The sequence below is a fragment of the Oncorhynchus mykiss genome, chromosome 18 (assembly GCF_013265735.2).
Source record: "Oncorhynchus mykiss isolate Arlee chromosome 18, USDA_OmykA_1.1, whole genome shotgun sequence".
In the NCBI taxonomy this organism is placed as follows: Eukaryota; Metazoa; Chordata; class Actinopteri; order Salmoniformes; family Salmonidae; genus Oncorhynchus; species Oncorhynchus mykiss.
In genome coordinates this window covers 69,429,555-69,444,214 of record NC_048582.1, presented here as the reverse complement: position 1 = coordinate 69,444,214, position 14,660 = coordinate 69,429,555, and the positions used below count along the sequence as shown (strand labels likewise).

At 44.6% G+C, this 14,660-nt stretch overlaps 1 protein-coding gene across 11 annotated transcripts in view; it reads right to left on the bottom strand.

The window, feature by feature from the left end:
* LOC110496778 (protein spire homolog 1) overlaps positions 1-14,660 on the bottom strand; it is a 104,359-nt gene that overhangs the window by 35,426 nt on the left and 54,273 nt on the right. For all 11 annotated transcript variants that reach the window (XM_036953631.1, XM_036953632.1, XM_036953622.1 and 8 more), the window contains exons 7-10: positions 12,915-13,001; positions 12,036-12,165; positions 6,777-6,824; positions 3,529-3,680 (exon numbers count right to left, since the gene is read on the bottom strand). In XM_036953631.1, coding sequence (XP_036809526.1) covers positions 3,529-3,680; positions 6,777-6,824; positions 12,036-12,165; positions 12,915-13,001 — 417 coding nt within the window. The remainder of the gene's footprint in view (positions 1-3,528; positions 3,681-6,776; positions 6,825-12,035; positions 12,166-12,914; positions 13,002-14,660) is intronic.

Here is a 14,660-nt window from a genome sequence, read left to right as displayed (position 1 = left end):
AAATAAAAAGTGACTAGCACCCGCTGTCTCTCTCTCCTCCCTGCTACAGCGACCACCACAGAACATCAGTGTGTATAGTGCTGTCTCTCTCTCTCTGTCCGTGTTGCTGAAGCTGTAACATAAATCATAGCCATTTCTGACTGAAAAGTATACTTATCGAAATCCCTAATTTGTTTTAAACCCTTGCTCTCTTTATGTGGCACATTGCACACACATTACCAAAGACCCTATTCGCACGGGACTAGAAATGTAGGTTATGTAATTATATCACTATTGCATATTGCATCTTGCCTATGCCGCTCGGTCATCGCTCAACCATATATTTATAAACTCAGCAAAAAAATAAAACGTCCTCTCACTGTCAACTGCGTTTATTTTCAGTAAACTTAACATGTGTAAATACATCGACACACTGGCCTTATTCAAAGCCAGTAGCATGTCGTTAGTCAATTTTGAAAAAAGCAAGGGGCCTAAACAGCTACCCTGGGGAATTCCTGTTTCTACCTGGATTATGTTTGAGAGTCTTCCATTAAAGAACACCCTCTGTGTTCTGTTAGGCATGTAACTCTTTATCCACATACGTTTTTCAAGTAGCAGACTATGATCGATAATGTCAAAAGCTGCACTGAAGTCTAACAAGACAGCCACCACAATTTGATCATTAATTTCTCTCAGTCAATCATCAGTCTCTTGTGTAATTGCTGTGCTTGTTGAATGTCCTTCCCTATATGCGTGCATAAACTACTACGGACTATAAAAAGGGAAACACAGATGCGAGCTGCCCAGTGACGCAAGCCTACCAGACAAGCTAGATGCCTTTTATGCTCACGTCGAGGCAAGCAACACTGAAGCATGCATGAGAGCACCAGCTGTTCTGGACAACTGTGTGATAACACTCTCGATAGCCAATGTGAGCAAGGCCTTTAAAAAGGTCAACATTCACAAAGCCGCGGGGACAGACGGATTATCAGGATGTGTACTCATGCGCAGACCAACTGGCAAGTGTCTTCAACCTCTCCCTGATCGAGTCTGTAATACCTACACATTTTAAGCAAACCACCATAGTCCCTGTGCCCAAGGAAGTGAAGGTAACCTGCTTAAATGATTACCGCCCCGTACCACTAGTGTCGGTAGCCATAAAGTCCTTTCAAAGGCTGGTCATGGCTCACAACAGCAACCTCCCAGATACCACTCCAATTCTCATACCACCCCAACAGGTCCACAGACTATGCGATCACCATCACACTGCCCTATCCCATCTGGACAAGAGGAATACCTATGTAAGAATGCTGTTCATTGACTACAGCTCAGCATTCAACACCATAGTGCCAGCAAAGCTCATCACTAAGCTAAGGACCCTGGGACAAAACACCTCCCTCTGCAACTGGATCCTGCACCTCCTGACGGGCCACCACCAGGTGGTAAGGGTAGGTAACAAGGCATTTGCCACACTGATCCTCAACACGGGGGTTTTTGAATTGATTGTCTGTTATTTACCATGAAATAGCATTGTATCTGGCCAGAAGTTTTCTAAGGGTTGGTAACAGGCTGATTGGTCGGCTATTTGAACTAGTGAAGGGGGCTTTACTATTCTTAGGTAGAGGAATGACTGATTCCCTCCAGGCCTGAGGACACACTTTCTAGTAGGCTTAAATTGAAGATGTGGGAAATAGGAGTGGCAATATTGTCCGCTATTGTCTTACTGTAATTTTCCATCTAGATTGTCAAACCCCGGTGGCTTGTCATTCATAGACAACATTAACTTTTTTGACCTCTTCCACAGTGACTTTACAGAGTTCAAAAGTGGTCTTTCATAATTTAGTTAGATATACTTGTGGTCTTTCCTAATTTAGTTAGATATACTTGGATGTGTAGTGTCAGCATTTGGTGCTGGCATGTCATCCCTAAATTTGCTTATCTTATCAATGAAAAAGTCATTAAAGTTGTTGGCAATATCAGTGGGTTTTGTGATGAATGAGCCATCTGATTCAATGAATGATGGAGCATTATCTTTGTTTCACAGTGATGCGTTTTAAAGTTATGGATGAGAAAGTTAACTTGTTCCAAACGAGTTCAGTTGTATGCTGCATTGCGATCTAATAACAGCAAGGGATTAAATAGGCTCAATATTTTTTACGGATGCCTTTGGTAATATACAATTCATAAGCACAAAATAAAAGAAAGCATTCCCTGTGAAAGTTGACAGGCTACATGTGGGCCATTCATATATAACATTCGTATGTGCAGCACTTAGTTCAATTTATCAAATCAGTTCTAGTTTTCTAGCGCAAACCGCGAGCAACACCTGTGAAACTCAGACATTTCTCTCAAAACACAGGGATGTCGATACGAGTATTACCAGAGGACACTGGAGTTCGCCCAAAAACAGCAGGTTATTCTGGCTGGAATTTACTCTACTGCAGAAAGTATCCGAGTGGTTAGAGTGTTGGGCCAGTAACCAGCAGGTAGCCGAGTGGTTAGTGCGTTGGGCCAGTAAACAGCAGGTAGCCGAGTGGTTAGAGTGTTGGGCCAGTAACCAGCAGGTAGCCGAGTGGTTAGAGTGTTGGGCCAGTAACCAGCAGGTAGCCGAGTGGTTAGAGTGTTGGGCCAGTAACCGAAAGGTTGCTGGATTGCTGGATTGAATCCCCGAGCTGACAAGGTACAAATCTGTCGTTCTGCCCTTGAACAAGGCAGTTAACCCACTGTTCCCCGGTAGGCCGTCATTGTAAATAAGAATATGTTTTTAACTGACTTTCCTAGTTAAGTAAAGGTTAAAAAAAATGTAAGTGTACTTTTTTAATTTTTATAAATACTGCCATGTAAAAATGACTGAAACGGGCAGATTCGAACGGGACTAAAATTACAGATGTGGTATTTTGTGCTCGTGCACATAATTACATTACCCGACCTCCCCCAGTAAAACAAATTGCATCCGAATAAGACACAATAGGGCCTGACCTATATGGCCAGGGCCGGTCTGTGCTGATCTGCTGCCATAGGCAAGACCAAAGAATTCTGCACCAGCTAAACTAAAATAGTCCCAGTAAGCAAAACGACATTGAAAATAAAAAATAGATATATTTTCCAGATGTTACAGCTCGGTTCAATTAGTTATGAATGAAAGGTGAAAAGGTGTTTTCCCTGTGTTTAAAATATATGTTTTTGAGAATGATGAAAAGGCATATTTTCCGGACGTTGAAATCAGGTTAATTTACGGATCTGAAAGTTGAAAATATGTCATTTATATTAGTCTATGTTTGGGCTAAATCAAGGCTAGTCCAGACAGGACAGAATCTGAACCAAACATAAACGTCTATGATTGGTTCAGATCTGGTCCGGACCAAAAATCTATGCCCGTGGACGTTGAAGTCCAGGCCGGTCTGGACCGCACCAAATCTGAACCTAACAAAGGCGTCTAAAAATGAAGAAAGCTCTTGAATGAGTAGGTGTGTCTAAACTTTTGACTGGTACTAACAGCCTATTGACCAAACAATTGACTAAATGGGGTCAGCCCCACCACACACGTACGTCAGACTCGGAGCTGTAGAGTTCAGCCAGCGTGGGTGCCTTCAAGAGCCTCTTCCTCTGACCAAGAGCCCCTCCCACCCCGTGAGCTGGTGGACAGGAAAGGGCCAGGGTGCTGCTGGCGTGCTTTCTGAGGGCATCCGGAGTGGACAGGTCTGTGGGAGGAGTCAGAGAGGACATCAGTCACAGGGTGACAATAGTCATCAACATGGAATAACCCAAACTGAACAACACTACTCCAGGGATTCACTGGCTGCATGGCACCCTACTCCCTACATAGTGCACTACTGTTGACAAGAGCACAGTCTAAAGTAGTGCATTATATAGGGAGTAATGTGCCATTTGGGATGCAGACACTGAAAATTGGGCTGTTCAGCAACAACTGTTCAGCATGACAACTGGGGGTGTGTGTGTGGTGTTCAGTTACGGGACAAAGAGAGGAGAATATCTTCAGACCACACGTTGAACAAGATAACCATTATGCACTTGGAGGGGATAAAGTTACATTTACAGTTTTGATAACAGCTATGTATTTTCCTCCTCGGTCTTCTGTCGACTCAACATGTCGACTCAACTGCACACTCAACATGTCGACTCAACTGCACAGAAGGGAACTAGAAGGGAATTTTCAATGCATCCACTTCCATGAATAATCACACAGCTTAAAGACCAACACAGTAATACACCATCCCAACACACAGTACCACACCATCCCAACACACAGTACCACACCATCCCAACACAGTACCACACCATCCCAACACACAATCCCAACACACAGTAACACACCATCCCAACACACAGTAACACACCATCCCAACACACAGTACCACACCATCCCAACACACAGTACCACACCATTCCAACACACAGTACCACACCATCCCAACACACAGTAACACACCATCCCAACACACAGTAACACAACCATCCCAACACACAGTAACACAACCATCCCAACAAACAGTAACACAACCATCCCAACAAACAGTAACACACCATCCCAACACAGTAACACACCATCCCAAACATTAACACACCATCCCAACACACAGTAACACAACCATCCCAACAAACAGTAACACACCATCCCAACACAGTAACACACCATCCCAACACATTAACACACCATCCCAAACATTAACACACCATCCCAACAAACAGTAACACACCATCCCAACACACAGTCACACAACCATCCCAAACAGTAACACACCATCCCAACACAGTAACACACCATCCCAACACATTAACACAGCATCCCAACACATTAACACAGCATCCCAACACAGTAACACACCATCCCAACATAGTAACACACCATCCCAACATAGTAACACACCATCCCAACACAAATGAACACACCGTCCCAACACAGTAACACACCATCCCAACACAAATTAACACACCGTCCCAACACACAGTAACACACCATCCCAACACACAGTAACACACCATCCCAACACACAGTAACACATCATCCCAACACACAGTAACACACCATCCCAACACACAGTAACACACCATCCCAACACACAGTAACACACCATCCCAACAGACAGTAACACACCATCTGTGTTGGGATGGTGTGTTACTGAAAGTATGTATTGCCCAGCGACAGCCCCGAAACCTGAAGGATCTGGAGAAGGTCTGTATGGAGGAGTGGGCCAAAATCCCTGCTGCAGTGTGTGCAAACCTGGTCAAGAACTACAGGAAACGTATGATCTCTGTAATTGCAAACAAAGGTTTCTGTACCAAATATTAAGTTCTGCTTTTCTGATGTATCAAATACTTATTATGTCATGCAATAAAATGCTAATTAATTACTTAAAAATCATACAATGTTATTTTCTGGATTTTTGTGTTAGATTCCGTCTCTCACAGTTGAAGTATACCTATGATAAAAAATTACCGACCTCTACATACATTGTAAGTAGGAAAACCTGCAAAATCGGCAGTATCAAATACTTGTCCTCCCCACTGTATGTGGATACCCTTTCAAATGTGTGGATTTGGCTATTTCAGTCACGCTCGTTGCTGACAGGTGTATAAAATTGAGCACAAAGCCATGCAATCTCCATAGACGAAAATTGGCAGTAGAATGGCCTTACTGAAGAGCTCAGCGACTTTCAACGTGGCACCGTCATAGGATGCAAACTTCACAACAAGTCAGTTCGTCAAATTTGTGCCCTGCAAGAGCTACCCAGTCAACTGTAAGTGCAGGTATTGTGAAGTGGAAACGTCTAGGAGCAACAACGGCTCAGCCGCAAAGTGGTAGGCCACACAAGCTCACAGAACGGGAAAACAGAGTGCTGAAACATAACAATCATCAGTCCTCAGTTGCAACACTCACTACCGAGTTCCATAAGGCCTCTGGAAGCAAATTCAGCACAATAATTGTTAGTCAGCAGCTTCACAAAATGGGTTTCCATGGCCGAGTAGCCGCACATAAGCCTAAGATCACCAGCGTTGGCTGGAGTGTTGTAAAGCTCGCCGCCATTATACACTGGAGCAACGGAAATATATTTTCTGGAGTGATGAATCCCGCTTCACCATCTGGCTGTCCGACGGACGAATCTGGGTTTGGCGGATGCCAGGAGAATGCCATCTGCCCCAATGCATAGTGCCAACTGTAAAGTTTGGTGGAGGAGGAATAATTGTCTGGGGCTGTTTTTCATGGTTCGGGCCCCTTAGTTCCAGTGAAGTGAAATGTTAATGCTACAGCATACAATGACATTCTAGACAATTCTGTGCTTCCAACATTGTGGCAACAAGTTGGGGAAGGCCCTTTTCTGTTTCAGCATGACAATGCCACCGTGCAGAAAGCCAGGTACATACAGAAATGGTTTGTAGAGATTGGTGTGGAAGAACTTGACTAGCCTGCACAGATCCCTGACCTTAACCTCAATGAACACCTTTGGGATGAGCCAGGCCTAATTGCCAAACATCAGTGCCCGACCTCACTAATGCTCTTGTGGCTGAATGGTCCCCGCAGCAACATTCCAACATCTAGTGGAAAGCCTTCCCAGAAGAGTGGAAGCTGTTATAGCAGCATAGCGGGGACCAACTCCATATTAATGCCAATGATTTTAGAATGAGATGTTGGGCAAGCAGGTGTCCACATACCTTTGGTCATGTAGTGTTCATTCACATTCATTCAAGTCCAACACTGTGTACATCCTCACACACACACACACCAACCCACCCTACAATTGTAGACGATAAGTGGTAGAACAGTAATAATGCTTTACCTGAGCTGCGGTTCAGATCTTGAGGGGTGCTGATGCTTTTGACTGCTCCTATAGGAGGGAACATATCCTTCAATATGGTTCTGGCATCATCAACAACACAGTATTCCTCCCTATACATTCATGTACATACTACCTAAATTGGCACGACCAACCAGTGCTCCCGCACATTGGCTAACAGTGCTATCTGCATTGTGTCCCACCACCCACCAACCCCTCTTTTTACGCTTCTGCTACTCTCTGTTCATCATATATGCATAGTCACTTTAACCATACCTACATGTACATACTACCTCAATCAGCCTGACTAACAGGTGTCTGTATATAGCCTCGCTACTCTTTTTTCAAATGTCTTTTTACTGTTGTTTTATTTATTTACTTACCTACACACACACACACACACACACACACACGCACACACACACACCTTTTTTTTGGCACCATTGGTTAGAGCCTGTAAGTAAGCATTTCACAGGTTTACACCCGTTGTATTCGGCGCACGTGACAAATAAACTTTGATTTGATTTGATTTAATCAGTCTGTTGTCATGACGTTGATTTGATTTAGTCATCAGTCTGTTGTCATGACGTTGCCCTGTTTGTGAGCTTTATGACCCCCATAAATACCTTTCCCCCTTTTCTCTCTCTACTCTACAGAATGGACTCTTGGAAAGCCCTTTGGTAACATAGAGAGAGCGTGGTAACATCAAAAGGTTGGGAACCGAACAATATTTCTGTAATCCAACCAATTGAAAGTATCCGTTGGCACTTAAAGAATATGATGTCAGATCAGTTGTCGTCTGAGACGTTATATCTGATGATAGGACGACAAACTGTATCTTGGAAAGTCTACACATTCTCATTATGAGATTCACATGGAATTGTTGTGCAATTTAAAAATGTTTAAATATGAAACTATTTGTGAAAAGATTAAATGTAATTTTAGTTTTTAAAAATGAGAGAATTGCTTTCAGAAGTACAATATGCTCAATTAGTGGCCACGCAAATAGGCATTGGTTGGAAATGATGAACCAACCCCTTTTCTACATTTCCATAAGAACCCCCGTGACCCAATTCACGGCGAACTAAGCCAACCTCAGCGTGAGCTCTGTTTGCGAATGGTTGAATGACTACAACCTAATAAAATTAACATTGTGTTCCCGATGACCTGAGGTCTGATGTCCATACGTCAACGTAGAGATGACGATTGCCACGCTGGAAGGATGAATGTGACTACACCAGCCAGAATATAGCATGAGCTTATGGTATGGCAACTTGGTATGAACTTTGAACTCTTATTCACTAAAGAAGTGATACATCCTAGACGTCAAGTTATCAGCAGCAGCTGTAAACATGTTGGAAAAGACAAACAATAAGAAAGAAAGACAGGGTACAACAACGTATCCGTTCTACCACAAGACGACAGACTACAACGTATCCGCCCAGAAAAATTAGTCGAAGGACAAGGGAGATCTCTGCTGGGCAACCCAGCCTTCCATCTTCGACCCATCTATCGAAGCGCAGCTCAGAGTAAATATACAGTGGGGCAAAAAAGTATTTAGTCAGCCACCAATTGTGCAAGTTCTCCCACTTAAAAAGATGAGAGAGGCCTGTAATTTTCATCATAGGTACACTTCAACTATGACAGACAAAATGAGAAAAAAATCCCCAGATCGGGGGAGATTATCAGTGGTCTTGTATGTCTTCCATTTCCTAATAATTGCTCCCACAGTTGATTTCTTCGAACCAAGCTGCTTACCTATTGCAGATTCAGTCTTCTCAGCCTGGTGCAGGTCTACAATTGTGTTTCTGGTGTCCTTTGACAGCTCTTTGTTCTTTGCCATAGTGGAGTTTGGAGTGTGACTGTTTGAAGTTGTGGACAGGTGTCTTTTATACTGATAACAAGTTCAAACAGGTGCCATTCATACAGGTAACGAGTGGAGGACAGAGGAGCCTCTTAAAGAAGTTACAGGTCTGTGAGAGCCAGAAATCTTGCTTGTTTGTAGGTGACCAAATACTTATTTTCCACCATAATTTGCAAATAAATTCATTAAAAATCCTACAATGTTATTTTCTGGAGAAAAAAAATCTAATTTTGTCTGTCATAGTTGAAGTGTACCTATGATGAAAATTACAGGCCTCTCTCATCTTTTTAAGTGGGAGAACTTGCACAATTGGTGGCTGACTGTACATCTTGCATTTTCCTTTGCATTAGATTCTGTATTTACGGTAGCATGGCTTCTCAAGGTTTGATAGAGACCCAATCCCTTTGTCCCTCACTCTTCCCACTCTTTCATTCAAACCCAACCCCCTTTCTTTGTGTAAACAGCCATCATTTCAGTTTTCTTTTAAGACATAATTAGTAATAAATTCTGTGTATGTGTAATTCTGTGTGATTATTTAGATATTTAGGTATTTAGTAAATAAATAAATCAAATTTTGTATCGCTGATTCAATTTGTTAGCCAGGGTTTGTGATGATAACCAATAATTTTACGACATTTGGATAAGACTAAGGGACGATTAAATATTGACTGCTATTGATGTAAAAGATTACCAGGTCTTTAAGAGTTTATTCGGAAGACAACAGCTCTATAAACATTCTTCCGTGGTGACCCGACTTTCTAGTTAATGACACTTACATGATTAGTTTAAATCAGGTAATATTAATTACAGAGAATTGATTTAATAAAATAATATGTCATATAATTTAATCCATAGTAAAGACATGACACTGTGTTACAGTCAGGACTTTAGACTGCTCCTATAGGAGGGAACTTCAATATGGTCCTGGCATCATCATCTTCAACATTGTATTCCTCCCTAATCATCAGTCTGTGTTACAGTCAAGTCAGCCAGTGAGCTCAATCAGCACCCGAAATGCAGTGAGAAGGCGGGGGCGGGGGGGAGGAACAGTGAAAAATAATGATTCCACTTGACACAATCATCACCCAGAATCAGTAAAAGTGATTGGAGGGATTCAGACAGACACCATAGCAAAGGGAGAGGTGGTGAATGATGGCGCCAGAGGGGAGGGCTGCCATCTTAGCGGCTCTTAACCAACCGTGCTATTTCAATCGTTTTTTCACGCTGTTCGTAACTTTTTTTGTACATAATGTTGTTGCTACCGTCTCTTATGACGGCAGCAGCAACCAGGCACGACTCCAACACCATCATTAAGTTTGTTGACGACACAACCTGATCACCGACAATGATGAGACTGCCTATAGGGAGGTCAGAGATCTGACAGTGTGGTGCCATGACAACAACCTGTCCCTCAATGTGATCAAGACAAAAAGGAAATTATTGTGTACTACAGGAAAATGAGGAGGATAGTGCACACCCCCCGTTCTCATCGACGGGGCTTCAGTGGAGCAGGTTAAGAGCTTCAAGTTCCTTGGTGTCCACATCACCAACAAACTATTATGGTCCAAACACACCAAGACAGTCGTGAAGAGGGTACGACAAAACCTATTCCCCCTCAGGAGACTGAAAAGATTTGGCATGGGTCCTCAGATCCTCAAAAGGTTTTACAGCTGCACCATCGAGAGCATCCTGATGGGTTGCATCACTGCCTGGTACGGCTTCTAAACAGCTTCTACCCCCGAGCCATAAGACTCCTGAACATCTAATCAAATGGCTACCCAGACTATCTGCATTGCTTCCCCCTCTTTTAAAATTGCTGCTACTCTGTTCATTATCTATGCATAGTCACTTTAATAACTCCACCTACATATTACATCAATTACCTCCACACCGGTACCCCCTCTATAAAGCCCCGCTATTGTTATTTACTGCTGCACTTTAATAATTTGTTATTCTTATCTCTTACTTTTTTATTGGGGGGGGGGCGGGGGGGGGGGGGGCGAGTGGTCTGGGAGGGCGGGCGGACCGAGTGGTCTGGGAGGGCGGGCGGACCGAGTGGTCTGGGAGGGCGGGCGGGCCGAGTGGTCTGGGAGGGCGGGCGGACCGAGTGGTCTGGGAGGGAGGGCGGACCGAGTGGTCTGGGAGGGAGGGCGGACCGAGTGGTCTGGGAGGGAGGGCGGACCGAGTGGTCTGGGAGGGAGGGCGGACCGAGTGGTCTGGGAGGGAGGGCGGGCCGAGTGGTCTGGGAGGGCGGGCGGGCCGAGTGGTCTGGGAGGGCGGGCGGACCGAGTGGTCTGGGAGGGCGGGCGGACCGAGTGGTCTGGGAGGGCGGGCGGACCGAGTGGTCTGGGAGGGCGGGCGGACCGAGTGGTCTGGGAGGGCGGGCGGACCGAGTGGTCTGGGAGGGCGGGCGGACCGAGTGGTCTGGGAGGGCGGACCGAGTGGTCTGGGAGGGCGGACCGAGTGGTCTGGGAGGGCAGACCGAGTGGTCTGGGAGGGCAGACCGAGTGGTCTGGGAGGAAATATATATAAAACACAGGAAAATCACATTTTCGACTACATTGGATCTTTAATACTTAATCTAGACATCCATGTCATTAAAGGTATGTCTGCAGTAAAACCACAGGTCCCTGAGGTACTTCACTAATTACACAACAACCCAACAGAATCCAGAAACCAAACATCCAGAATTACCCCTAACAATGGCTGCCCTGTGAGCTGTACAGTATGCTGTCACAAACATTGATCCTCTTTAGGATTTAAATGTATCTGAGTATTAGCGGATAAGAACGTCAAGCTTATTTTCACAACATACGCCGACGGTTGATTGAACTCTAAACGACTCAATTTACAACTCGAGGAAGACTAATTGTAAAGAATATCAGCAAAGAGAAGTGCCTGCTGCTAAGATGAAAACAAACCATATGAATAACTAAATAACTTTACGTCAACGCTAAAAACAAAATGTTTCAGTCATTTAGCAGACACTCTTAACCAGAGATTTACAATTTGTGCATTCATTTTCATCCATTTTAACACTGCAATTCCAAGTATTTGATTGAATAGTTATGTAACTGTTATATTTACAAATGTTTATTTTTAATACATTTGCTAAAATATCCAAAAGCCTGTTTTTGCTTTGTCATTATGGGGGTATTGTGTGTAGATTGATGAGATCTTTAATTTTTTATTTTAAATCAACTTTAGAATAAGGCTGTAAAGTAACAAAAATGTAGAAAAAGTTAAGGGGTCTGAATACTTTCCTACGGCACTGTATCTGTGCATGAACATGTGACTGTGAATTGGAGCTACTGTATGCAGTAGAGAAACGCATTCTCTGTGTGTGTGTGTGTGTGTGTGTGTGTGTGTGTGTGTGTGTGTGTGTGTGTCCTGCTCACCCAGGTGATTGCGCCGGGTCATGTCAGGTGATACAGGCCGTAGCTTCCTCTCCTGTTTGATGCCCTCGAGAAGGCGCTCATGGAGACTTCGCGGCCGCGCAGGGTGGGGCTTCAGCTTCCTGGCAGCAACCTGACACACAGAGATAATGAATACAACTGGATTCACCCCCTTAGGGGCAAGAAGGTGTCACAGTAAGGGCACTAATTACGGTTTAGTGTGTATTGCTCAGCGCTAGCAATAGGGAGCTGACAGACACATGCCACCATCTCAATTCATCCTCCTCATTATCACCATCAAGTCTGTCGTAGCACAGCGGTACTCACAGGGTTGAGAGGTGGTCAGAGACTAGGTCAGTACTCCCAGGGTTGAGGGGTGGTCAGAGACTAGGTCAGTACTCACAGGTTGAGAGGTGGTCAGAGACTAGGTCAGAACTCACAGGGTTGAGAGGTTGTCAGAGACTAGGTCAGAACTCACAGGGTTGAGAGGTGGTCAGAACTCACAGGGTTGAGAGGTGGTCAGATACTAGGTCAGTACTCACAGGGTTGAGAGGTGGTCAGAGACTAGGTCAGTACTCACAGGGTTGAGAGGTGGTCAGATACTAGGTCAGTACTCACAGGGTTGAGAGGTGGTCAGAGACTAGGTCAGTACTCACAGGGTTGAGAGGTGGTCAGAGACTAGGTCAGTACTCACAGGGTTGAGAGGTGGTCAGAGACTAGGTCAGTACTCACAGGGTTGAGAGGTGGTCAGAGACTGGGTCAGTACTCACAGGGTTGAGAGGTGGTCAGAGACTAGGTCAGTACTCACAGGGTTGAGAGGTGGTCAGAGACTGGGTCAGTACTCACAGGGTTGAGGTGGTCAGAGACTAGGTCAGTACTCACAGGGTTGAGAGGTGGTCTGGAGCGGATGAAGTCCAGGATGACCTCATGAGCGCTCTTCTTTAACCTGGGAGGGATGTCTCCATTCAGCTGGAGTAACAACACATAGGAACAGGAAAGGTAGTGAGTACACACACACATACACACAGGTAGTGAGTACACATACACTACCGTTCAAAAGTTTGGGGTCACTTTGAAATGTCCATGTTTTGGAAAGAAAAGCACCTTTTTCGTCCAGTAAAATAACATCAAATTGATCAGAAATACAGTATAGACATTGTTAATGTTGTAAATTACCATTGTAGCTGGAAATGGCTGATTTATGGAATATCTACATAGGCGCACAGAGGGCCATTATAAGCAACCATCACTCCTGTGTTCCAATGGCACGTTGTGTTAGCTAATTAATCCAAGCTTATCATTTTAAAAGGCTAATTGATCATTACAAAAACCTTTTGCAATTGTGTTTGCACAGCTAAAAACTGTTGTCCTGATTAAAGAAGCAATAAAACTGTCCTTCAGATTAGTTGAGTATCTGGAGCAACAGCATTTGCGGGTTCGATTACAGCCTCAAAATGGCCAGAAACAACAGACTTTCTTCTGAAACTCATCAGTCTGTTCTTGTTCTGAGAAATGAAGGCTATTCCATGCGATAAATTTGATAAATCTCCTACAACGCTGTGTACTACTCCCTTCACAGAACAGTACAAACTGTCTCTAACCAGAATAGAAAGAGGAGTGGGAGACCCCGGTGCACAACTGAACAAGAGGACAAGTACAATAGAGTGTCTAGTTTGAGAAACTTACGCCTCACAAGTCCTCAACTGGCAGCTTCATTAAATAGTACCCGCAAAACACCAGTCTCAACGTCAACAGTGAAGAGGCGACTCCCGGATGCTGGCCTTCTAGGCAGAGTTGCAAAGAATATCCCGGAGTCGCCTCTTCACTGTTGTTCACTGTTAACCAAGGCAAGGTGACTGGGAATATGGCCGAATACAAACAGTGTAGTTATTCCATCCGTAAGGCAATCAAACAGGCAAAACATCAGTACTGAGACAAAGTGGAGTCGCAATTCAACGGCTCAGGCACGCGACATATGTGGCAAGGGTCTACAGACAATCACAGACTGCAAAAGGAAAACCAGAAACGTTACGGACACCGAAGCCTTGTTTCCAGACAAGCTAAACACCTTCTTCACCCGCTCCACCCTACCACCTCCACCCTACCTGATACCCTAGACCTACTCCAATTTGCTTACCGCCCCAATAGGGCCACAGATCATGCAATCACCACCGCACTGCCCTATCCCATCTGGACAAGAGGAATACCTATGCAAGAATGCTGTTCATTGACTATAGCTCAACATATAACACCATAGTACCCTCCAAGCTCATCATTAAGCTCAGGGCCCTGGGTCTGAACACCACCCTGTGCAACTGGGTCCTGGACTTCCTGACAGGCCACCCCCAGGTGGGGAAGGTAGGAAACAACATCTCCACTTCGCTGAACCTCAACACTGGGGCCCCACAAGGGTGCGGTGTTTGCAGATGACAACAGCAGTAGGCCTGATGACCAATAATGACGAGACAGCCTACAGGGAGGTGTTGAGGGCCCTGGGAGTGTGGTGCCAGGAAAATAACCTTCACTAGCCAGCTTCTACCCGGTTATGCAACCCTGCACCTTAGAGGTTGCTGCCCCATAAACAGACTTGGAATCACTGGCCACCTCGATAAGATTTAAATAATGTTT